The sequence below is a fragment of the Lolium rigidum genome, chromosome 5 (genome assembly GCF_022539505.1).
Source record: "Lolium rigidum isolate FL_2022 chromosome 5, APGP_CSIRO_Lrig_0.1, whole genome shotgun sequence".
In the NCBI taxonomy this organism is placed as follows: Eukaryota; Viridiplantae; Streptophyta; class Magnoliopsida; order Poales; family Poaceae; genus Lolium; species Lolium rigidum.
In genome coordinates this window covers 130861996-130887421 of record NC_061512.1, presented here as the reverse complement: position 1 = coordinate 130887421, position 25426 = coordinate 130861996, and the positions used below count along the sequence as shown (strand labels likewise).

Here is a 25426-nt window from a genome sequence, read left to right as displayed (position 1 = left end):
GGTCGCCCGCCCGACCAGCCCTCCGGGCCCCAGCAATCGTACAGTGCTACGCTATACAGCACGCCAAATGCCCTCCTCTACCTTAGGCAGGTGACTTGAAAGGCTAAGTACTTCGACCAGGGACTCCGAAAAACGGACCCGCGGCTCGCCAAGGAACAACGCCACACCAAGAACCCCTTTGGAGTCGCCAAGCGACTGGCTCCCCGAGCCACGACGAGAGGCGCGCTACACAAAAACAGCGCAAAAAATAACTGACCCACTCCTCCAACCATGAGGCTGCTATTCGCACTAAAATGACTATGTACTGCGACTGGGGACGCCCATCTCGACTAGGAAAACAGTCAAGTCGATAGCCTTCATCGGGGTCGCACGGCGACTGGCCCCTCTGGCCATGGAGGGTCGGCTCGCAACAAACACTCGCACAATAGAGGTCAACAACAACAATTCGCCAAAAGCAATTAACTTATATACAACTAACACCCACGAGTCACATGCTCGCAGGGACAAAAAATTTATCCGTACAGGTTAGAAGGGCATCCCCATACAAAGAATAACTACTTGGAGCACCCTGGATTCTCCTCTATCACCGGCTCGGCACCACCCTCCCCATGGCGGAATTTAGGGGTGTACCGGACGACCGGATAGGTGGACAAGGCATTGCTGGCCGCAGCATGGAACAGGCGCTCGGCGGGGAAGTCCACCGGGCCCGCCTCCTTCTCCGCATCCTCGGGAGCCGACTGGCTGACGATGTGCGTCTCCAAGTCCGCAGTCGCCAGCACTCGGTCGGCGTAAGGGCGTACCGCCTCCATCAGACGCAGCACCTCGGCGACGTCGAACTCGCCAGTCTCCGATGGGAAGCCGGCCGTCACCTCCTCTACATGGAAGCCCTCCGAGTAGTGGGCAAGCACCATGCTCAACGCCATGGTGACGCCCACACGGCAAGAAGATCGGCGGAGCCAGTCGACCACCGTCGGGATGTCGGAGACGGCCTTGAAGACCGATGGTGCGTCACGAGGAATCACCTCCCGCGGACTCAGGTACTGGAGCGCCGCCAGAATCTCCCCCGCGCAGGCGATGATGCGCGTGGTCGCAGCCTGCAGGCACTCCCGTGGAGTCGCCGACTCCACGAACTCACACTGCCCTGGAAATACAAAAAGTTCAAAGTCAACACTCGCTTCATAAGAGACCCGCCACGCTCGGGGACTGGGCCCCGAAGCGGACTCGCCGCGCTCGGGGACCGGCCCCCGAAGCGGACTCGCCGCGCTCGGGGACCGGCCCCCGAAGCGGACTCGCCGCGCCCGGGAACCGGCCCCCGAAGCGGACTCGCCGCGCTCGGGGACTGGCCCCCGCAGCAGACTCGCCATGTTCAGCGACCGGCCCCTCCACGGACAACACCATGGTTTCCCACCAAAAAAAAATAAAATGGAGGAAAACTTACCGAGAAGCTACCGCGACATTTCGCAGACGAAGGCCTCGAAGCTGGTCTTTTCGTCTTGCACCGCCAAGACAACGCCCTCCGAGGTCGCCTTCTCCGTGGCAAGCTCCTTCGCGTGTTGTAGCTTCAGGGCCGCAAGTTCTTCCCGCAGCGTCGCCGCAGCGCCCCGGGCAGCGTCCCTGTCCTCCACCGCGGCCTCAAGCTTGCCCTTATACTCGGCGATGACGTCCTCGAGTTCCTTACTCTTGTCCTCCAGGACCTTCGTAAGGTCCGCGACCTCCGCCTTCGCCTTCTTCTTCGCCTCCTCGGCCTGCGTCGCCCGGAATTCAGCCTCCCGATAGAAGGATTCCTTCATGAACCCTTCGCGGGCCTCGGCAAGCGCCTTCTCCTGCGCCTCTGCTACAGGAAACAGACGATAATGAGAATAACTCCAATCACGCGGAAACAAAATTAAGCACACAGACACAAAAAAGGGGGGAACTCACTGCCAATGGCGATGAGTTGGCGGTTCTTCTTTGCCGCCTCCTCCACGAGCGCCGTCAGTCGCTTCACCTCCACCTGCACAACAGAAGAGCGATTGTAAGTAACAAAGAGTAGTCTGGATCCGGAAAGAAGACTCGACTCGCCCCTTCAGCCCAAGTCGACCCTCGGGGACTTGGGGGAGACCGGACCACGAGCAAGAAAAGCTTACCACATGAACTTCGCCGAGCGCCGTGTGAAGCTCAGTGAAGGACAAAGTCGACAGCGGAGGCCGACGCGATTCGTGCGTCCCGGCCCCCTGCACCACCGCCTCAGTCGACGGTGTCTCCTCAGCCAGCGCCTCGGGGTCGCTGGGGCGAGCATGATCCCTGGCGGCCTTCGTCCGGCGCTCCCTCATCTTCGCCGAGAGGCCGCTCCCCTCAGCAGTGCCCCGCTCCTTCTCCGCCACGGGTGGTACGACATCTGGGCTCCGAGCCGTCGCCGACTCGGCGCCCGCCATCTCCTCCTCCACCAGGGGGGGAGTCACGTCCGGACCCCGAGCCATGGTCGACTCGACGCCCACCTTCGCCACCTCACCGCTGCTCGCACTCGCCGAGGGGCCGCCTCCGGCGATTGGCCCAGCTGAGCTGGCGGTCGCACCCGCCGCCTTGCTCGCGACGGCGGGCTCCTCTCGCGACGAGGCCATGTTTGCGGGATCGGCGGCTGCCTTCTTCGACTCGGCGGCCTTCTTCAGCTCGGCCGCCTTCTTCGCCTCGGCAGCCCTTGTAGCCTCCGCTCCGCCGACCGGGGCAGGCCTTGACAGGACCTTCCTCTTCGACCTGCAGGAGATTGATGTGAGCTCTTTGCTAACACAGTGAACGATAAAACAAGATTTTACGAGGAATGCTTACTTCGCCGTCGGGATCGCCTTCACGCCTGGGCCGACCCGGGCCTCGGCCTCAAGGGCGTCCTTCAGCGGGCGTCGGAGCTCAGTCGCGCCTTCGAGGATGGTCTGACGCAATCGCTTTGACGGCGGTTCGTCAGCCCCCTTCATGGGACCTTTTCCTTCCGGAGGCGAGGTCGTCTCCTCTTCTTCATCGTCCTCCGGGGTGTCCGCCCCCGGCGCGCCCTGCGACAAGGAAGTCGCCCCTCTCTTAGCGCCGCGCGGGAGTCGGACGAAGTCCCTCACGTCGGAGTCCGACTCGGTGTGGTCCCCTTCGTCCTCGGCCTCATCCTCCTCGCCCTCAGTCATCTCCGAAGGCTCTTTCCCCACGAGTGGGGGGGAGATGGTCAGCGACCTTCTGCCATCGCTGCATCCAGGCCGAGAAAATGCGTAAGCGGACTCAGAACTCCAATCGAGCATTCGAAATCACTAGCAAAGACGGAATAGTACCTGGGGCGCCGGCCTGTCCTCGGAGAAGGGATGTAGCCCGTCGTCGAAGGAGGTGAAGGCGGCCGTGGTGAACTTGGCGAGTGCCTTCCGATACTCGACCTCGTCCCACTCGGTTGCCGTCGACCGGGTACAGTCGTTTTTCCCCCGGTACTCCCACATGAAGTGGCCTTGGCAGCGCAGAGGAATCAAGCGGCGACCGAGCCAGCAGTTGTACATATTGGCCGCCGTCAGCCCGCCGTCCTTTAGCGCCTGGATCGCCAGGCGCATCTCCTTCACCACCTCCTCCTGGTCGCGCGGCAGCGACCGCACGTTGAGGCGCCGAGGGACGCTCGGCTCGGGTGTGTACTGGGGAATACGAACCCCACCCGGTGGAGTGTACTCCTGGGCGTAGAACCAGAACCGATGTCACTGCGACTGCTCCTTCTTGGGGAGCGCCATGTCGATGAAGCTTTCCCCCGACTTCACCTGGAAGGTGATCCCGCCGTTCGGGATGAGCGCCTGGTCGCTCTTGCTGGCCCTGGTCGCCCGCCCATGGAAGATTGATACCCATAGGGGGGAGTATGGCGGGCAACCCAGGTAGCATTCACACAGCGCCACGAACAGCGAGATCTGCGGAACGCTGTGCGGCCCGAGGTCGGAGACCTTGATGTTGTAGAAGGCCAGGAGCTGCTGGAGGAAGTCGGAGGTAGGGAGAGCAAACCCGCGGTCGAGGAAGCTCAAGAAGATCACGAACTCCCCGGGCCGCGGGAGTGGCTCCACCTCGTTTGCCGCCGGGACCCGCCGCCGCTCCTGCTTGAACTCTGGAATGATCCCGGAGGCGACGTACGGGAGGAGAGACTCCCGCGTGACCTTCGACTTGCCCCAGCCTTTCGCCGCCATGGATGCGTGTGGAACTCGGAATGGGGAGGAGATGAAGAGAAAAGAAGAGAAGAGTGCGGTGGAATGATAAGCCCTAATCCCAGGGGCAGCCCTTTATACCGCCGCACTCGCCCAGATTAAGGATGAGATCCACCCGTTAATTCGTTCCGGAATCGCCGCCCCACAATCAACGGTCAAGATTTGCGCCGGCTCCGGCTGAATAGCCGTTAAACTAGCCGTTAGCGGTCACGTCGGGCTCAACGGTCAACAACATGCAAACGGTTCGTGCCTCGGTCAACGTGAAATCTAGTCGTTGGCTCCTCCACGTGTCTCTGTGGCGGGTGTGCGCCGACTGGCAGACGACGACTGGCCAACGCCGACTGTCAGACGACGACTGGCTAACGCCGACTGTCATACGCCGACTGGCTGATCAAGCTCTGGCTACTGGAGACTGGCGCTGAACCTGCAACTTTATTTTTAGGAGCCCGATGGCGATTCACCTTGATCCATCATCGTGCCTCTCCAAGACTCGCCTCGGATCCACGCTTCATCACCACCGCGCACGGGGACTACTGATGGGGATATGCCCATAGGGGGTGGGTCGCCAGTCCCACTCGCCATGAAGATGGAGGCCCGGGTGGACCGCCAATCGCCCAAGCGACTGGGCCCTAAGGCGACTGGGACGTGATCCCAGGGTGAAGATCCGCACGACTGGATAAGAAGATTACTTGCGAGAGGGGTGGCGAATCCCGGATTAGTAGCAACTGATTCGATTCGGAGTTATCTCCATGTAACCCTAGATCTGGGTGCCTATATAAACCCCCGAGCTTAAACCCTAGAGGACACATTACCTGAGATCCAATCTCCCCCTGTAAGCTCTTGGCGTAGCCGCCGACTGAGCCCCCCATTGTAATTCTCCACTGAGCAATAAGATCTAGCAGGACGTAGGCCTTTTACTCTCCGGAGGGGCTGAACCTGGGTAAACCCTTGCGTCTTGTGCACCTCGACCCGCAGATAACTATGTCTCCTTGCCCCGTATCAACGAAGTGCTACCCGGTAGTACTTGCCGTGGTCACATCCACCACAGCTAGGATTTCGCCCGAGCCGGGGCCCTGGCAGCGACGCGAGCGTTTTTGGGTCCGAGCTCTTGAAAGAGTCTTGAACTCTTGATCAGCATTTGTCATATCCTGAGAATCCTCTGGAGGCTCTAAACTTCCCAGCCTCCGGATCCCCTGGTTGACACGTGTCCAATTTCCTCTAAAATAAAGATTTTGCTTCGTCGCAGCAAAAAAAACTCCCGCTTTTGCTTCATTGAAGCAAAAAACGGTTCGCCTAAAAATAGAAGGAGAGTTGCCAGACTTGTTCAGACTATGCTTCGTCGCAGCAAAAAAAGCTCCCGCTTTTGCTTCATTGAAGCAAAAAAACGGTTCGCCTAAAAACAGAAGGAGAGTTGCCAGAGACTTGTTCAGACTATGCTTCGTCGCAGCAAAAAACTCCCGCTTTTGCTTTATTGAAGCAAAAAAACGGTACGTCTAGAAAATGAAAAAGAAACCTTGCCGGAGACAGAGCTTGCCGTAGACCCCTCATAGCAAAAAAATTATACGAAAGTAGCAAACCAACATAACATTTGTTTCACAAAATATATACAATTCTAGCATCATGAAACTCCTCGCCGGCACACCACCGGCAGCATTCCAACTCCGGCTGGTAGCACCGCTTTCTTGCAGCTCCGCCACTGACTGGTGGTAGCACTGTCGGTTAACATTTGCAGCACCGCCGCTAACCATAGCGGCACCATGGCGGCGCTCCGAAGCGGCCGGCTTGTAGTATGGCAGCGTCGATGACCGTCGCCTTCAGCATCGCGGCGGCGCCTGGCGGCTGCCTTGCAGCACGAAGGCGATGCCGACAATGGCTAGCTTCCAGAACCGGCATTCGTCGCTTGCAGCTCCGTCGTTCAATGCTTGTAGCTTCGGCAACATACCTTTGCAGCTCCCAAGGAATGAAGTTGCAGCTTTGGCAGAAGATCTTCGCAGCTCCGTCATCGTACCGCCGCAAGGTTTGTAGCATGGGCTAAGGCATTTGCAGCTGCTGCGTCTGCCCCATGCAGCTCCTCCTAGAGAGTAGAGACCTTGGTAGCACGCTGCCAACTTGCAGCATGGACGGTGGCCCTCCGTAGATTTGACGCTGGCGCCACTTGTAGCATGATGCCGCGCTGGTAGCATCGTCGACTACTGGTAGTAGCCTCAACCCTTGCAGCTCCGCCGCCCTTCCATGGAAGCAATGTCGTCCTCCATTAGCAGCTCCGCGGCCCACGCACCGCAGGTCAGGGTATGCAACTGCAGCCAATCCGCTCGCCTTGCAGCACCACCTCGGGTCATCTTCTTCGCCCACGATGGGGTCGCGCGCCGCTGCAGAGGTGGGGTATGGCGGAGTGCACCGCCCGGGAAGACGTGCAGAAACCAGAGCTGGCCATAGGTGAGCGGGTTCGGGCACGCGTAGAGGATGTCCGCGGGCCAGGCGGAGCTTTGATGTGTGGAGGTCAGACGCGACCCCCCGCGGAACAGGGCGGCCCAGCCCCCGTAGATTCCATGGCGACGGCTTGCACCGCGCAGAATAGAGGCCGGCGGGCGCGGGGGGAAGTGGCGGCGACGAGCTCCGTTGAGGTTGCCGTCGCGGGGATTGGAGGCGGAGACGCCCTTCGTCGAGGCCGCCGTCGCGAGGCCGGAGGTTGCGTCGCACGGAATAGAGGCATGCGGTCGTCGCGGGCAAGGAGGCGGCGGCGCGCTGCGTTATGGCCGGCGGGCGCAGGGGAAGTGGCGGCGACGAGCTCCGTCGAGGTTGGCGTCGCGGGGGCCGGAGGCGGAGACGCCCTTCGTCGAGTTCGCCGTCGCGGGCTGGAGGCGACGACGCGCTAGGCCGACGGGCGAGCGCGCTCCCATGGCGTGTGCGATCTGGGAAAGTGGTTTGTGGCTGAGAACGATGGATGGCTTGCTGGGTCCATGGGAGAAAGGGTGTCAGCACGTCCGCATGATTGAGCGAATCCAACGGCCCACGATCCGGAGGTTGCGAGGCGCTGCAGCCTCCGGAGGAAAACGAGCATTATCCTATCTCTGCTAGAAAACTTGTTGCAATCCACTGGCATCAAGTATACATACAACTTAGCTAGTAGCGTTTCCCGCGTAACGAAATTTCTAGCTAGCTAGCCTAGGCCTAGGCGTATGTCACCGACGTCTTCTTCCTCCTCCGGCTCTTCCCTTCCGAGCACTGCGAGCTCACCGTCGCCCGCGAGCTCTTCTTCCTCCTCTCCCCGGACGGGCCGAACATGGCCATCCGCCCGATCCCCCTCGATATCGACGCCAGGAACGCGCGGCCGTGCTCCCCGGGGCGGCCGTCCCGCATCCCCTGCTTCATCATCCCCTGCTCCCTCTCCAGCTCCGTCAGCCGCACCCGCATCCGCGACACCTCCAGCTTCAGCTCCCGGTTCTCCCGCCGCAGCGACGCGTAGCTGTCCGCGGCGCCAGCCGCGCGCGGCGACACGCACGAGCTCGGCACGCCGCTGCCGCTCATCGGCATGGTGATCCGCTGGGAGAAGGAGCAGTACTCGCCGCCGCCAGAGTGGCCGTGCCCGCCGGAGAAGGACGACTTGAGGCGGAGCTGCTCGAAGTAGAGCACGCGCACCACCATCTGCATCGGGAGACGGTCGTTCTGCGCCGCGTGGCTCGACGCGTCCTGCGACAGCTTCTGGCAGTCGATCAGCTTGCACAGCTTCTTGCACTCGGACTCCGTCAGAGATGGGTGTGCCTGAGCGATCACAAATAAATGCAAGGTTTTCAGGTGCAAAACTTTATTCAAATCAAGATTTAAAAGTTATACTTGTTGTGTAGATCATCACATTTTTATCTACAGATATTTTCCCAACTCTGATGGCAAATTCATAACCAGAAGTTGCTCCATCAAATTCAGAAGTTGGCAACACAAAACCACCAAAATTATATACATCATCACAATTCTTACTTAAAGATATCATGACGTCTCTACCGGCAAATAGATGATTAGGAATTGCTTCTTCAAATTCAGAAGTTGGCAACACACAACTACGGAACTACCATTCTACTAAAATGTGCCATTGTAATATAGTGCAATGTTTTATACCTTTAGGTATATGTCGATGGCTCGGTACAGTCCATCGTCAACAATACGAGCATAATCAGGCAGCAATTCGATGAGAGTCATGAACTTCTGTAGTTTCAGGTATGGATCTGGTGCTATTTCTGCAAGATAACCATCCATTAGTCTTCCGACCTTCAGCACCGAGCTGTGGCTCGGAGACTTGAGCCCATCGGACTCGTATCCGCAGGGTGACGAGTCTCCCGAATCATCCTCCTCGATCCTTTGCAAGAAGTTCACCAATATGCGATGGACAGTGTCGACGTCGAACATGGAGTCGCTCGTTTGCATCGACGGAATGAGAAGATCATCAAGCGACGCCATCTCGAGATGGAGGCCAATCCTTTTCTCAACCTCGATCCTATAATCTAGCCCTGCATCAACCTCTATTGCCATTCTCAGCATGCCAAACAAGAAAGAAAGGGTAACAGCTGTGATCTTCTCAGTTGCCATCAGGTTGATGAGAGTTTCCACAATCACTCTTTGGTTGTCTCCAACAAGTGGACCAGAATCCCACACGTGCCGCCTTTCGATGCACTTCAGAGCCGTTTGCGCGTAGTGCACGATGGAAGTGCCAATGCTCTCTGGCCTCACCCCACTTCTCCTCATCGCAGCGATAACTCGCTGATAGTAGTCGATTCTTAGAGCAGAAAGATCCTCAACCCACCAGTCCTGGCAATGCATCCGCAACTTCCCGGATCCCGCATCACATTCCAAGTGAGCCAAGCCTGAAACCAGCTGCTCCTTGCTTGCATTCATCGCAATTGCATCGACACACCTATCGACAAATCCGACTTCCTCCACCATTGGATCCAAGCCATCGCACGCACAAAGAACTTCCAAGGATTTCTCAAGGTTCTTCACTACAAGATCATTCAGATACATTTCTGTCCGAACGATGAGGTTCTCGTCTTGATAGTCTTCTGTCATTTCCAAATATTCTGCAATGCACCGGAGATGAGCTACATTGACTGTAGTTATCTCAAAGTTACTCCCATAACAGAACTTGGCAGCAAGTTCAAATGCTAATGCTCCCCTGGTACATTTACAAGCTCCAGTTTTGAGAGATCTGGATCCTTGGAGTCAGCTACCATTCTTCGTATTCTTCCGCACCGAGAGACTAAAGGAAACTGCAAAATAAGTACAACTCGACTGATGAAGCTTATTATTTAGCATCAGTGCATGCAATCTACATGGATTATGCCGAAAGAAGTATTCATTCCTAATGTATACAAGAAACATACTGAAGATAAAAACCAATCCTCCAATCTTTCAATTAGTTTTTCTGCTTTATCAAAAAATATTTTCTAATTCCCTTATATGCTCTAGCCTCTCGATGATAACTGATACTAAATAACAAAATAAAAGGCTGCATGCATCAATCAATGCAGAGGCCGCGGCTCTTTTGCCCTTTTGGAAAAAAACATATCCTCTAGCCTCTCGGATGGCCTGAAGTCCATTAATCCAAGACCACAACATACATTGGACTGGTACTTCCACAATTTGCAATGCTGTTACATCTTCAAGAATTTTCTTCCCATGAACACCAACTTGTTTGGGTTTCACCTCTAGCCTACCCCAACTTGTTTGGGAATAAAGGCTTGTTGTTTTTGTTGTTGTTTGTTGTTGTACAGTACTATACATTATTTAGCATATGCAATTTAATTCTTCATATTTTCAAATATAACTACTTCACTTCAGTCAGTGTTGATTAATGGTTGCTTTGTTTAGAAATTGTTAATGGAGAAGTAGCACGCCATGAAATGTGATTGGCTTAAAATTATTTAGACAAGATTCTGTCATGAAGTAGGTGTGACCGAAAATGATTCGAATGAAAAATAAAACAGTGTTATTTCAATTCGAAAAAGGAAAGAAAATGGCAACTATAAATAAAATTAAGTAGACGAGGCACCTTATGGAGTAGAAAGGATTGGCCATCCACCAACACCGTTATATCCCCAGCAACATCTGAAAATATCCTGCACAGCGATGCTCCAGAAGCGTTAATAAACAAAGATTTCCATTTGATGCAAGTAACAGCAAGCATAAAGATTTTTGGACTAGTTCACTATGCTTGGAGTGTCTAAAGATGGAAAACTTGAACTTGAAGTAACTATCCCTTCTTGCTGAGGAACTGTCACAATGGCATGTAATAGGTGCATTTTCTTACAGTTCAGTGAGAAGATATAATTCAGGTTTTGGTTCCGAATCAGTACTCGATGAAAGACTCTTCAGATAAAATTAAAATAAACTGCAAAAACGGACCAGTACAAAACCAATCCATCGGAGTTCATGGTGGTAGTACATGAAGTCTGCTGTACCAGAATCTTCTGCCTGAACTTATTCAGAAACTGCTGAGGTATCCAGGTGGTATGTACTCGCAGGAGGGGCCTGAATCTAGCTAAAATCATGTGAGATCCAAGACAACTGCGCATTCATTTTGTTAACCCCAGGACCATCTCCTGGTAATAATAATCCTCTGAGGATCTCCAGAAAGAACATTGTCAGGACAGCATGAGCTTTGATGTTTTCTTTAAAGGAAAAACCACAATTGGTTTCTTCAGTTTATCGAACGGTGCTTCAGGTGTCATTTTTTCCTGTCGCCTGAAACCCATGAAATTATTCGGACCTTGCTCGAAACCGCCAAGGATTCTGAATTTCTGACTGACCCCAAAGAAAGAAAGAAAATCCCCAAGGACCACTGCGCATTCGCGTCTTCTGCGGCTAGAACTTGAACCGCGGCAAAGTGGCAAACCCGACCTCGGAGAAGACATTAACAGAAATCGGCAGATAAGAGATGGGATGCGAGGCATTTACCTCCTACTCATAGGGTTGCAGAAGCGCGGCGAGGGGGCGGCGGAGAGCTTGGCGGAGAAAGGGAACCCGGCGTTGTCGCCGGCCAGCCCCATTGCTGGACCTCCTTCTTGCCAAACCGATGCTACCTACCAGCACTGCCTCTTGTCGGAGAAGGTGAGCAAAAAAAGAGGCAAAGCTCGGAATGATGAACAATAGAGACGTGAGACGTCCCACACAAAGAGGAAGAGGACGAGGAGGAAGGAATAACGGCTGGTCGTCGGCCTGAGGAAGATATTCAATGACAAACATTCCAAATTTCTTAGTTTGATTGTCCCCTTTCCGTTTTCACGTGGCACTCTCTGACAATTTGCTAACACGCCCCTCCTCTCTTCTCTTTTTTTCTTTAGTGCAGCCCTTTCTCAAGGAGCAAAAGATTATGTTTGAAGATCAAGACGCAAATTCAGACCTCTGCGTGAGACACCTCACTTTGAAATGATGAAGCGGTTAAATTTTAGCAGAAACCGCAAAGTTTCCCCTTGCTAGTGTCGAGCCTTTGAGTGTGAAATGTTTCTATGATCTTGAAGCCACAGTTAGGCTAGGTAGACAGAGCTACAAGGTGCTACTAGGAATAATGTTATATGTCAAGGTGCAAAGCGACAGAAGTGTTTCTCAGAAACTCTTCAACAGGAAGGAGCTAGATGACAGAGTATTGTGTCTTCGGTTTAGGGGATTAGCTTAGCTGAGAAAGTGACACTGATGATAGAGGAATAGTTGGGTGACTAGGGGACAAAGGCTGGTCTACTGTCAGCTTGTGGGTGCTCAAACAGAGACCTGATCCTGTGTGGCCATTGCTTATGGGTTTAGCCCATGTTGCCATGTTTGGTTATTCCTAAAGTGGTGTGCTTTGGCTTTTCTCTTCTACGACAATTTTAATTTTATGTTATTAATAAGTTAAATAAATAAAAATAGTGTTGTGTGATATACTTAAACAAAGGATTACACTATACATAATTATATGCGCATTGGTCGGTAAGAGAATATATTCAACTAGACCGGGGGTCTCAACCTCCTTTTTTTTAAAAAAAAAGAATTGAGTCGGTCATTAATAATATATTACATACATCATAGCAGGTGTAAACCTCATGATAGAAGTTGTATCGTCTCTAAGAACAACCAGTACCGGCCGTATTGTTGTCTATGTATGTAACATTGCTGTTTCTAATAGAGTGCAATAGGTTTATCACAATAACAACATCAAAACTTGTTATCAATAGAATGCTTCATGTAGTAGTACTTGCCTGAGAATTCCATGTGAATATTCTTTTTTTATAATTGATGCTTTATTACTTACAAGGTTTAAATAATACCCGGCCTTGGCCTAACTAAGATCTCCATGTGAATATTCATATCGATACATATTTTTAGATGCACCAAAAAGATCGAGAACAATTTAGTAGCGTTATTCAATTTGCAGGAATCACGTCAATCACTCGCTTTCCATCGAGGCTCAAACCAAGGATGATGAGTTTACTCAACCTTCTATTAGAGTTGCGAGGGTTCTTGAATAACTTTGAAAACATAAGGAGGAACATTCCCCTTCTCCAATTACTTAATTGTTTTTTATTTTTAATTTTTTATGAAAATTTTACAGATATATTAATAATCATCAACAGTAATACAAATACCAAAAAAAGTAATAAAAATTATAAATATGTACTCATGCCACTTTTTTGCCGAAAAGGCATAAAGCCATATATTATCTGAAACCAGCCCTTACAAGAGCATCCTTACAAAAAGAAATAAAACACAAGTCCTTGAAAGTTCAGCACCATCTTCCTTCAGCATCGATCCCTCGACAACGTGCAATGAGCAAAACTCGATGCCACCTCTGGGCCTCGAGCGTAGCAAAGCTCGTGTTGGAGAAATCTTGAAAAAAATCAGGCACTTGTAGAAGCATCGGCGAGAAGTCGTCGACATAGACCAGAAGATGCTGGTGACCACGATCTCGAGAGATCCCCTTCCCGGAGAAGCTAGTACCAAGAAGGACCGAGAGATAATCCCAGCTCCGACCAGACAGAGATGGGGGACACCAAACTCGCAAGTTCCCCAACAAATCCGTACCTGGCAGAGCTTCATCAGGTGGAGGCGAAACTTGAGGACACCAATACGCTGTGAAATCATCCCCTCTACTGAACGATGTCGTTGTAGACAAAACTTTAACACGCCAGACCTAGTGCCCGACGATCGACTCCAAACTTCAACCCGTCGAAGCTCCTCCATGAAAGAACAACGATTTGGGGCGGGTTGAAGGACCTTTATTCTCGTCGCCGCTGATGCCCCTACATCGAAGACGGAGAACTCGAACACCCTACGAAACCGGTCATCCTGATCCGAGATTCCCCCACCCTCCAGTCGTCGGAGCGGCCATCGGAGGGCAGGGGAACTAGCGGCGGAGGTGCCTGCAGCCAAGGGTCAATAGATCGCTTAGGTACTCACACCACCTAACGATGACTATAGATAATAGCACTAGTCGAAGGAGCGCCATGGTCCACCACAGCTCCAAGGCCCCAAGACCCAATGTGATCGTTTATTATTGTCTAAACAATATACACAATGTAATTAGGAGTACCTCTACAGACTACAGTCTACAAGGAGCCGCAATATTAGGATACAAATTGAAGGTGGTAGTAAATCCATGAACATGGAAAACATAGTCGCAGTGTATAAAATATTGTGGAGAGTGGAGTCGGGTGGAAGGCTGTCGGTGCAGCTGGAATGATTTTGATGCTCCTTGCTCGGGCTGCCTGTCTTGTCCACCCCACGCCACAATGGACACCACTTTACTTTTGCAGAGAGGAGAAAGAGAGCTGCCTCGGAGTTTGCTCCACCACGAGAAAGCCACAAGACTGCTGCCGCTCACACTCCATTGCACTTGTAGCTGGTCAGACGCACAAGCGAGCTGAAGAGAAGCTCATGACCTTTGCAGGGCTGATGCATGTACAGTGAGAAGTAGCGTTTTGTGTTCGTGCAAGCAAAACTTGATCTGCCTTGAACTCATGAAGGATATCCGCGGCATTATGATGCAATCAGTGGCGTTTGGGCGTGTATTATTCGAAGCTTTGAGCTGAGGTTTTTACTGCTTTTTGTGGGGTGAAAGAGGATGAGAGAAAGAAAACGTAGGGGCACGTATCCAAACGGCACCAAAAGCTTGAGCTGTTTCCCCTGCGATGCTTTTCGTTTTCCTTTTTGTTTTGAGAACTATGTCGACAAGACGATATTTGTGTGTCTTTCTACATTTCTACTAGTGAAATGTAGTGCAAGAGATCACGTGGTATGTTTAGGGTTTAATTTTTCTGGTTTTATTTATATGGTTTTTTTCTCGGTAGAATTTCCTAATAAATGTTTTTGAGGATTATTACGTTTGCTCGCTTTTTTCAACTCTACTAAGTTTTTCCAAAAAAAAAGGAGGTTAAAACCCTGGTCTGGATTGATGCACATAGCCTTCTTTACCATTAAATTTGATGTAAGGCAGCGATGTCAATATCATCAACAAGTATTACATAACATATATAACTACTGCCGAACCTTTACAAGGTAAAACAAAATCAATAGCTACAATTTCTTCTCCCGCAAATGCCTTCAAGAAGAAAACATGCCTTCGCGCCATCGTCACCACATCCGGCTAAAATAGCACGAATTTCATCCTGATTGCCGAGACCAACCAAGAAAGGGCAGCACGTGGAGAATGATGCAAGAAACAAAAGCTTGAGGTGTTTTCACTGTGATGCTTTTCGTTTTTCCTTTTGTTTCGAAAACTATGTACAAACGCTTGGTGTGTCTTTTCTGTTCGAACTTCAAACCAGCTTTATTAGCTAGCAATAAGACTTTTTTTTTTAACTAGCAATAAGACTTACATCATCCAAAAGAATTTGAAGTAGAAATTCAGTAGAGGTATCAAACAAAGCATTCGTAGGTGCTGTACGTGAGTAGCTAGCCAATTCATGTGCAGCCTCGTTTGCTGGATGAGAAGTCTTGCGCCATGCCATAACATTCTTCATAAACAAACAGCAGTCGGGCCAAGCGAGTGGTCGATCTCCGGCCTTCATCAATTCAATGACCTTCATGGTTTCAGAATTGACAACAAGACCACATCCCTGGGGCAAGTGAAAGACTCAGCCGGAGAGCTATTACGTTTTTTTTAAAATAGGGGCAAAAGCTTTGCCTCGTCAATTAATTAAGAAAATAGTATTTTGTTTTTAGAAAAAAATCGGATAAAAACTAACAACAATAGGGATAAGCTCACACAAACCACACCCGCACTCACAACAAAGTCTAATAAAGACCCGAACAACAAGACCACACCCACTTTACCCAACACAAGGGACCCCGTGGTGACACGAATGAACTTCAAACATAACACTTTAACACCGCGCCGACTTTGGCAGGCCATGACATTGCATGACACCCATCAATCAACAGCGGATGCAGGGTAGGTAGCAGCCAATGTGGCAAGAAAATCGCAAACCTTTCTAGCGATGATGGCTCCAGGTACCATTGCCAACAGACTTGACCTAACAACCTCATCACCAATAGGAACCACATGCCCACCGGACGAGAGAGAGAGAGAGAGAGAGGGAGGGAGGGAGAGAGAGAGGGAGAGAGGGAGAGAGGGAGAGAGGGAGAGAGGGAGAGAGAGAGAGCGAGAGAGAGAGAGAGAGAGAGAGAGAGAGAGAGAGAGAGAGAGAGAGAGAGAGAGAGAGAGAGAGAGAGAGAGAGAGAGAGAGCTAAACCACTTTTCTTAAAGCCAATTGTCTCACTCGGTGGAGAAGCCACAACCAAGATCTCGTGCGAGTCGGACCTCACTTCCTCGACGGAAGGAGGAATAACCACACCACTACTCAACTTTGGGAGCTCAGGCAGCACAGATGAATCCCCACACAACCCATGTAGCACTAGCGTGATCTCAACCACCGATGAGTTGTGCTCACCGGAGCCAAACGGAAACGAAGCCTGCAAGGTGGCGAGCTCCTGTCCACCACCAGAAGAACACGCTTTTGTCGGCTCCAAAGGAACACCAACATGTCTCAACAACAGCTTGATACTTTCCACCTCTTCACGAAGGGGCGGGACGCCTCCTCAACGTAGTTAGCAACCAACTGAGCAAGCTCCAAGCGTAGGAAGGCAAACTGGTACTGAAGGTGAGAGCCGAAACCAACCTATTTCTTTCTAGTGAAATAGTATATCGCAAGAGGATCGTGTGGTTCTGATTTAACTTGTGTGGTTTTATTTTTATTTTTTGACAAAAGGTTTGCGAATCTATTAATATAATGATCAATGGTAATATTACAGAGATAGTAAAAGGTAATAAAAAATACAAATGTCCTTGGACATTTTTTTCTTGGTAGAATGTTCCTGAAACATCGCCTTTTTTGACTATTATTCCCTTTTCTCAGTTTAATCTGTAATATGGTTTATTAGCTATGATTATGGACGCTGAGAACATGAGTTAAGCGTCCTTTACCTAAAAAAAGATCACGGAGACTATCTCTCGATCGGCAAGAAGATGAAGCCGATCAAGGCAAGCAGAGCACGCCGTGGAATGTAATAATCGTTGCTACAACAAGCAGCCAATGGCTGGAGCAAAATGTGGAAGAGGGGATGCAGAGAGCGTGACACGACGAGGCACAGAGCTCGATAAAAAGTGCAGACGGGACGAAAGTAGAGAACCATCATGGCAGCAGCGGCCAGTGACCCTAGCCCAGCAGCTCCTAGTGCCTCCTTGTCTCTCATCATCAACTTGCTACTGCCTCTATAATACAAGTATAATTTATTTTTCTTCAAGTTTGTTCTTCCTACTGCATTTCTCAAGGATGTTGAAGTCACTTCTTCCATTTCCAAACAATAAATACAGCATAATTACACGGTAAGAAATATTTAAGTGAGAGCTTCTTGGACGATATAGCTATGGAGGGCAGAGATGCATGTATGCTCTGATTCAGGAAACTGTACATGTCCGAATCTTCTTTACATGTGTGGTGTGGTGTGGACTGTGTGTATGCGTGCTATGGCTATGTTATGGTAAGATAAGATGATGCTTTAACCACGGGGATCTTGTAAATGGGGAGCTTTTACACCATGTGTGTGTGTCTCTTTGCATGTGGTCAAGATCGATCATGGAGTGGGAACCAAGATCGCGCTTTTGTTTTCTAGCTCAGGATCCAAGGCCAGCCACCCAGGGGCCACATGCATTTGCATTTGCTGTGTATTGGATAGGAGCTACTTTTTTCTCAAGAGGAATAGGATAGAGGAGGAGGATTGAGAGTTGATAGCAATTAGCAAAGACCTTTTTGGCCCAGGAACAAGTGTTGGGCTATGTGTGGAGAGACAGCTCACAAGTCTAAGATGGGTGAACTGTTGATTGATTTCAGATATGCACACAACAAGAAAAGAGAACGACGCAAGGGAAATTCGGTCCAGCCAAAAATAGTCCTCCGGGGCTCGAAACCTTAGACAGAGAATTGACATTAATAAAATCCCGCATCTCCGACGGCCCGACAAAAACATATCGACGCGGTTCATTTTGGTTCACGGTGACACTAGGATATTGGTTCACATGGACACTAGGATAGGGAAAAAGACAGCCTATCAACCTGACGCGAACCAACCAAAGTTTCGCGACGGCCCATTCCCAGCCCAAATTCAGGCTAGAAATACGTCGTCGCGAATACAACACGGACCGCTCGTGTGTCCTCTCTGTTGTCTTGGGCCCTCCTGGCAATGTCTGCATCCGCTTTGTCTTCCGCACGCCGATGTTGGCGGGTGACAACGATGTGGACTTTTGCGTCGTGATTAATGCCACTTGTTGCGCCTTACGCGTTGGTGGGGTGGCGATGATAGCTTCTGTGCCACCATCAATGCCTCTGCCGCTCGAAGGACATAGTTGACATTGATGGCGCGGGGCGCTCCCGTGCTTTTTAGGGTGTCGTCGCACTAGCCGTTTTTTCACACCCGCGCCATTGCCACACCCACCAAGAAAGCAATACCCCCTTCCTAGAGAACCAATCGCGATCAATGGGTAAGTCTTGGCCATTCACGAAAAGCCGGAACGACCACGAGGCGGGGTCCTCACATGAGGCCCGATGCAGGGATCCATGCCAATGGTACGTCCTCGTCGTCGACGAGTGTCGGTACTCGTTCGAGACGAGAACAACCGTGTCGTGGTCTACCGTCATCATGCCCGCAAGTTGGCGTTTGGCCCATTCCTAGCCCAAATTCAGGCTAGAAATACGTCGTCGCGAATACAACACGGACCGCTCGTGTGTCCTCTCTGTTGTCTTGGGCCCTCCTGGCAATGTCTGCATCCGCTTTGTCTTCCGCACGTCGATGCTGGCGGGTGACAACGATGTGGACTTTTGCGTCGTGATTAATGCCACTTGTTGCACCTTCTACGCGTTGGTGGGGTGGCGATGATAGCTTTCGTGCCACCATCAATGCCTCTGCCGCTCGAAGGACATAGTTGACATTGATGGCGCGGGGCGCTCCCGTGCTTTTTAGGGTGTCGTCACACTAGCCGTTTTTCCACACCCGCGCCATTGCCACACCCACCAAGAAAGCAATACCCCCTTCCCTAGAGAACCAATCGCGATCAATGGGCAATTCTTGGCCATTCACGAAAAGCCGGAACGACCACGAGGCGGGGTCCTCACATGAGGCCCGATGCAGGGATCCATGCCAATGGTACGTCCTCGTCGTCGACACTCGACGAGTGTCGGTACTCGTTCGAGACGGGAACAACCGTGTTGTGGTCTACCGTCATCATGCCCGCAAGTTGCGTTTGAACCAAGGTTTAAAATAGCGTGCTAAATGAAATAGCGTCGGTCTCCTTCAAACGCTATGGACGCTATATCGTGCTAATTGCGTGCTATATTTCAAATAGCGTTTTGAAAAAAATATTAAATATAGTCTAAAAATAAAGGATTTCGCTAAAAAGGTTGGATATTTAGTCCGAAAAATGACTGAATCATACATACATAGCCACATACAACAAATATATCTTGAATTTTTCATAAGGCTAACATCAGTATTCCACAAGGCAACAACATAGTATAAATTATTTATTAAGAATCATCAGCATTAGCGATATTAAGTTCTAATCTAGAAGAGGAACCAACATATTGCACTTCATCGCCACGAAAAAGTGAAAGTAACATTGCTTGAAGAAATAGCGCGCTAACGCTATGAAGTTTTAGCACGATATATCATGCTATTTCCAAATAGCGCCATAGCGAGCAAAATTACTAAAATTTAGCGTAGACCCTCCAAATATGCTATTGCGTGGTATTAGCGGAGAAATAGCGCGCTATTTTAAACCTTGGTTTGAACCCCCAGAGAGTGTCGATGCTACCAATGCATGGGAAGGACGCGAACGGCATGATGAGATCCGTCGCCAGCAAGCCCTTCTCTCGCCTGATTTAGTGGTCGACCAAGCGTTCGTTGTGGACGCGTACACATGGGATACCCTCGGTTCGTGGGAGCTCAATGTGCGGTGCCACACCCGGTACGTACCTGCCACATGTAGGGCCCTTGGTGGATATGGTCGAACCATGACCATGTCGATTTCTTTTTTTCTTTATTTCAAAAAAATTAAATTTAAAAAACTTCAGGTTTTTTAGCAAAAAATGTAATCATATTTGAAAAATATTCAAATTAAAAATTACTACAAAAAATTTGTTCAATTTAAAAAAATGTGTGCAAAATTATTTTTGCTCCAAAAAATTTGTTCCTAATTTATTTGTTCAAAAACAAAATTTGTTGAAATTTTTTATTAATAATCTTTTTTTATCAGGAAAAATAATTCTCCAAAAAATTACTTATATTCAAGAAAATGCTAAATAAAAAATAAATAACCGTCCAAACCAGAAAGAACCGAAAACAGAAAAAAAGAGGAAAAAACCAACCCATGTCGCTCTATTAGCATGGACGATGTATAGGTTTTTCCCTCCTTGTCAAATATAATCCAGTAACGGTCTAACGGAGGAGGCACAGGCGCACAGCGCTGGCGCCAATTTGGGATGAAACAATGTGCACGCCTTTGTGGACCGCTAGCTAACTGGGCTATTCGGCCTACAAGAGGCATTACAGCCCAAATTGGTCGTGCACGATGATACATGGGCTAATTTGGCGCTCATTCCCCTAACGCCTTGTTTGGCACTATAATGCCCACTAAATCCTAAATTTTCACTTACTTCTAAAAACATGTATTAAAAACATGTATGGTACTTTCTTCCTTTCAAGAATGTTGTCTGAGATTTGTCGAAATTTAGATCTACCTAGATACATTCAAATTTAGATCTACCCAGATATATCTAATTTTTTGACAAATCTCACACAACATTCATGAAACGGAGAGAGTACTTGAGTATTAAACGAGTTTAATCTCTGCTTATCTCTTACTTTTCTCTAAATCTTATTCTATTTTTTCTTATCCTCCATACTCTGTCATTACCTAGTGGATTGAGGATGAGATTTTATCAAAATTGGGTGAAGGTAGGGGTTTCACCCAATATTCTAAGGATCATCCCCACTAATCTCCACGAATAATCTAATGTTAAATAAGATTTAAATGATAACGAGTATATTGCTGATGGAGATCGGGAGACTGCTGTTGAACTTGGCGTTGCCCGTCATAAAATCAAATTGCTTGTTGTCAGGTAGAGAAAAACGGAAGTACCGAAGAAACACTCCCAAGAGGGAAAACAATGGACAAATGGGTCTTGCACAAGGATGGTGGCATCAAGTGGACACCAAACAAGGCTTGGGGACCCTTTGACTGCAGGATTCTCAAAACACATGAAAATCAAAGGAACCGAGTGGTGTGTCCTCTTGAATCCTCAAGGTTTAGGAAACCGCGGACCAGGTATGTGTTTGATTGACAGAAAAACAAAGAAATTGAAACATGAATTTAGAGTAGATGGAAATAAAAGGAGCCCTCAAGGAAAAGTGAGTCTTTGCGCAAATTTGCACCAGCATACTTACGCACTTGCACACGGTTACCGCTAGTATTATATACTCCTTGTCTCCTGGGTGCAGCATAGATCCAAAACAAGTGATCTCAGATATGATGATCAATTGCTGCATGAAGAGAGCAGACATACTTACTAAACACTCTGTTGTAACAACTAATAATATAAAATGGAGAGAGTAGCACTCGTCACTGACCTACTTCCATTCGATACATTCCGCAGTTCTGTCGCATGCATTGGATTTATCTATCAAGTCTAGATGCAAACGATGTAAGTATGTACAGCCATGACGAGACAAAGGTTTTCACCGTCTCAGTAGTTAGCAAATCGAATCGCGAGCCAGCTGCAGCGACTAGTTAACTAGCACGCAAATCAAGTACTGACTTAACTAATCCAACAGCTTAATTAGTTTAACCAGCCAGCTCCATCACAGACTTACAGTACTATACTGAATCAGGAAAGATCCAGCTGCTAGCCAGAGAACATTACTAGACACATTAGACATTAAGACCCAGCTTCAGTTTCATCTATTTCAGGTTAGCTTCAGCTGGCATGCATGTTTCTTCCTCCTTAGATTGAAGAGCACCCCACATGTGCGAAGGACTGTCCTGTGATCATACCCTAATAACAGACATGTATTCTGCATTTGCTTGCGGATGCAGCATGTGCTAGCAACCAATTTAGCAACCCAGGTTGCTTCCGCCAGACACTTCAGCATACACATCCGCTGGCAAACCACATCTGGCAACCGAAACATAATCAAGCAACAGCTAATCATCGGCTTCCTCGCGCCATATATAAGATAATCCAACATAGGAGTGAACGTGCGCCCACGAAGAGCCAGAAAGAATGAGAAGCACATGATCAGATAGTTTGGCCTGAAGCTAGGTGGTCACAGATTGTTGGTTGTTCAAGCCCTCCTCTGAAAGAAATTTGAGGAAGCATTCCGACAGTCTGGACCTGGGAGTGCATACATTTGTTAGATTATCTTGTTTTCATGTTTGAACATATAAAAGCTTCTACAACAAACCCATGCTGAAACCCAAATTGTTGGCGCTGGCTGTTGAACAATGAAAATGACACTCTGGTATCCCTAGGAGCTTGTTTGGCACCCATCATTTTATTTCATTTGGTAGAAATGAAATGAAATGGCATTGATGATATTATTTCATTTGAAACATCCATAGAAATGACAGGGTACCAAAAAGGAATTAAGGTTAGGCATATGGGATGAAAACTATGGAATTCTCAAATGAATTCCGTGGCAGCCAAACAAGTTAATTATTGGCATCACAAATGAATTCTTTGATTCTAGCCCCAAATGATGGGAGCCAAAGGAGCTCAAAGAAAAATAGACCACAAGGCCAATCGCCAAATCATCAACAGAAATCCCACCTAGAAATAAATGTAAAGAAAGATAATGAAAAGTTCTCACTTCATACAGACTGAATGTCAAAACAAGTTACACTGGAATATAAACTATCAGGCTAATTACCAAACCGGCATGTACAACATCTTAGCAGGTGTCTAAACAGGAGAAGCCAAACGGCGCAAAAATTGGAGCTGAGTTAAAACTAGAATGCAGTTAACTGAAACTGAAACAGCCTGTTGCTGAACTACTTCCTTTAAAATACAGCCACCCCAAAAAATAAGAGGACCCAAAATCTGACTCGATGAATTCACTTCTCCATTTGCTTTACAGATGAACAGAGCGCCCTGGTATGAACATGGCAACTATGAACACGAACTGTAGCCATTGCAGAACAATTAACCTTTCGCCAAGAGAATTTTCTTGGACTGGTAAGCGCAGAGGCTCAGCACTGAATCTAACAGTTGCGCAGCATCTGACTGATGGAACACTTGCTACCTTGAAGCAGACGATGAACAAATTCCATGTCTGAAGCCTTGCTGGTGTTGCCTGAACTCTGAAGAAAATCCAAAACGAGCTACGCAGCATACTCGCTCTCGATCACCGGCTGCGTCCGAGTCCACAACGCCACAGGTGCTTGCGCCCGCCCAACCTGCGCCATGCGCAGCGTCTCCCCAACCTCTGAATTCCGCTCCATCACCTCCAGCTTCCTGACCCTCTTGTACCTCACCAAGCACAGGAGAGCGGAAGCCAACAGCCCCAACGCGGCGGCGCTCCCGACCACGGTGCCGGCAATCTTCCAGGCCTGCGAGTTACCCGTGGCACGGCCTCCAGTTCCCGGTACCAGCGGCGCAATTGCGGCCGGTGACGCTGGAGCAGGAGCAACCTCAGTAGAGTTCACCGCGATCGAGAAGTGCCCTCCGCGGTACGCCGCGCAGACGACGTTGCCGCTTGCCTCCGGGTCCCGGAACTGCGGCGCGCCGTCCAGATCGAACCACACGCACCGCGCCGCCGGACCGCCTGACGGCAATGCCCGGACACTGCCGAAACTGACGAGGATTGGGGTCGCAGAGGCGACGAGGCTCAGCTCGGGCAGCCCCGCCGCCGAGAGGTTGGCGGCGTCGTAGGCGAGCAGCCCGAGCACCGGCGCGAGGTAGGCGTACCCGGGGGGCAGCGGGTAGTAGCGCTCCGACAGGTTGCCCAGGTCGCTGTACACGAGCACCGCCCGCTCCACGCGCGGCCGCGCGACGACGCCGGCCGGCAGGGCGAACTGGAAGTAGTTGGGGAATCCCCTCCTCCGGAGGCTGCCGCTGCGCAGGCGGAGCGCGGACACCGCGACGCCGGCGAGGTCTGCGGGGACGGTGCCGTTGTAGACAATGCCGGTGCGCGGCCGCCGCGCGAGGGCCCGGTAGGCGTAGTCCTGCAGCGTTGCGTCCAGGGCCCTCGCCGACGGCTGCTGCGCCGCCGCCGCCGGGGACGAGCCCAAGAACAGCAGCTGGAGGAGGCAGACGCATGCCAAGAAACCCATTGGCGCCTGCGGTCCGACAGGAATCCAGAAGCGGGGAGGGAGCCGGAGGAGGCGGCCCAGAGAACAAGAGTCGGGCCAGGAGGATCCACGACCGCGGCTAGCTAAGAATGGCGCGCGCGCGTCCGAGAATTACTAGCTAGGAGCTCCGGCTCTTAACTCGGGGAAAGAAGAAGTAGTAGTTCTGGAGATTCGGAGCGGGAAAACCTGGGATGCTCTGCCAGGACGCGCATTAGCTCCAACGGAGCGGGCTCGATCACTCCCCCGGCACCGGCAGCAATGTGGACGGAAGCTGGCCAGTAGGACGGGACAAAGACGGGACTGAGAAAACAAGATTGAAGATTTGGTTCCGGAATTGGTAAGGAGACGAGGAGCGAATCAATTTAGGAGGAATCAATCAGAGCAGGGAGACCGGAGGCCGCGGGATTTCAGATTGATTGCGAGATTTGGTTGAGATCGACGGGAGGAGGGAGTGAAGTGGACGAAGGGCGAGAGCTCTTGGTGGTGAGGGTCTCGATGGGAATTACTGTATTCTGCAGGTTTTAGTGGGAACAGAAGACACGAGGATTACAGTTGTCACGGCGCCGGTAGTTACCGATCTGCCCCTGGGCTGCGGGCGGCTGAGCTGCGCCAACTAGCTGACGTGTGGGCCCACGTACCGTGCGCCTTCTCTGCCCGTCCAGGGTGTCCTTTTCCGTAACGTTTGGAATCTTCCGAGGGGCTTTTGTGCAAGTGAAACTTCTCCTCCGCTGTAGCCTAGCCTGTAGTAGCTGTAAAGCTGAGGAGGTCACTGGCATTGTGGGACCAAGAAAACATGAGGCCCAACGGCCAGTCACACGTTGACTGACTCTCCCGAAGCTATTTCCAACGTATGGATTGATATAAAGACAGAAATTACAAACTCAGGAAACCTTTTGCATTCGAGCTGTCACTCTAAGCTGGGCCTCACTGTCGTGGCAATTGTGTAGAGATCAGTGGAGCACTTGTGCTGGCCCTGGCAGTGACAGCTGATCTTTGACACCCGGCCAACATCCATTCTCCTAGACTTGCAAAGTTGCATGTGAGCTCCGATCAAAAATCTACTTATAGTTTATTTTATGATTTCTTCGTTGTAAAAAAGGGATGTCTCAACTTATCAAAATATGTACTAGATACTGTATATGTTAGTGTGTACATACATGCAAATTTAGACAAAGTTGTGACATTTCTTATGAACAGAGAAAGTACAAATTTTAGTTTCAAAATTTGAACTTGAATTGATATAATAAACTATAAGTGGGACTTCGGCAGATACCAATTAACATCTTACATTCTCTGGTATATCGGAGAATAGAATTAAAAAGCCTAGGCAGGGTGAAGAGTCATTGGTTTTTATATTATTAAGAGATCGGTGTGCACAACA

At 50.0% G+C, this 25426-nt stretch overlaps 1 protein-coding gene and 1 pseudogene across 1 annotated transcript; both read right to left on the bottom strand.

Annotated features, from left to right (window-relative positions):
• Positions 1 to 7355: 7355 nt before the first annotated feature.
• Positions 7356 to 11221, bottom strand: LOC124656418 (annotated as a pseudogene).
• Positions 11222 to 23056: 11835 nt separating this feature from the next.
• Positions 23057 to 24027, bottom strand: LOC124651964. Its single transcript, XM_047190983.1, has one exon. The coding sequence runs from the start codon at positions 24025 to 24027 to the stop codon at positions 23077 to 23079; it is 951 nt and encodes a 316-aa protein (XP_047046939.1). The 3' UTR covers positions 23057 to 23076.
• Between the last annotated feature and the right edge of the window lie 1399 nt (positions 24028 to 25426).

Excerpts from the sequence above, each read along its gene's own strand:
- LOC124651964 (XM_047190983.1), bottom strand. The coding sequence starts at position 24,027 with ATGGGTTTCTTGGCATGCGTCTGCCTCCTCCAGCTGCTGTTCTTGGGC.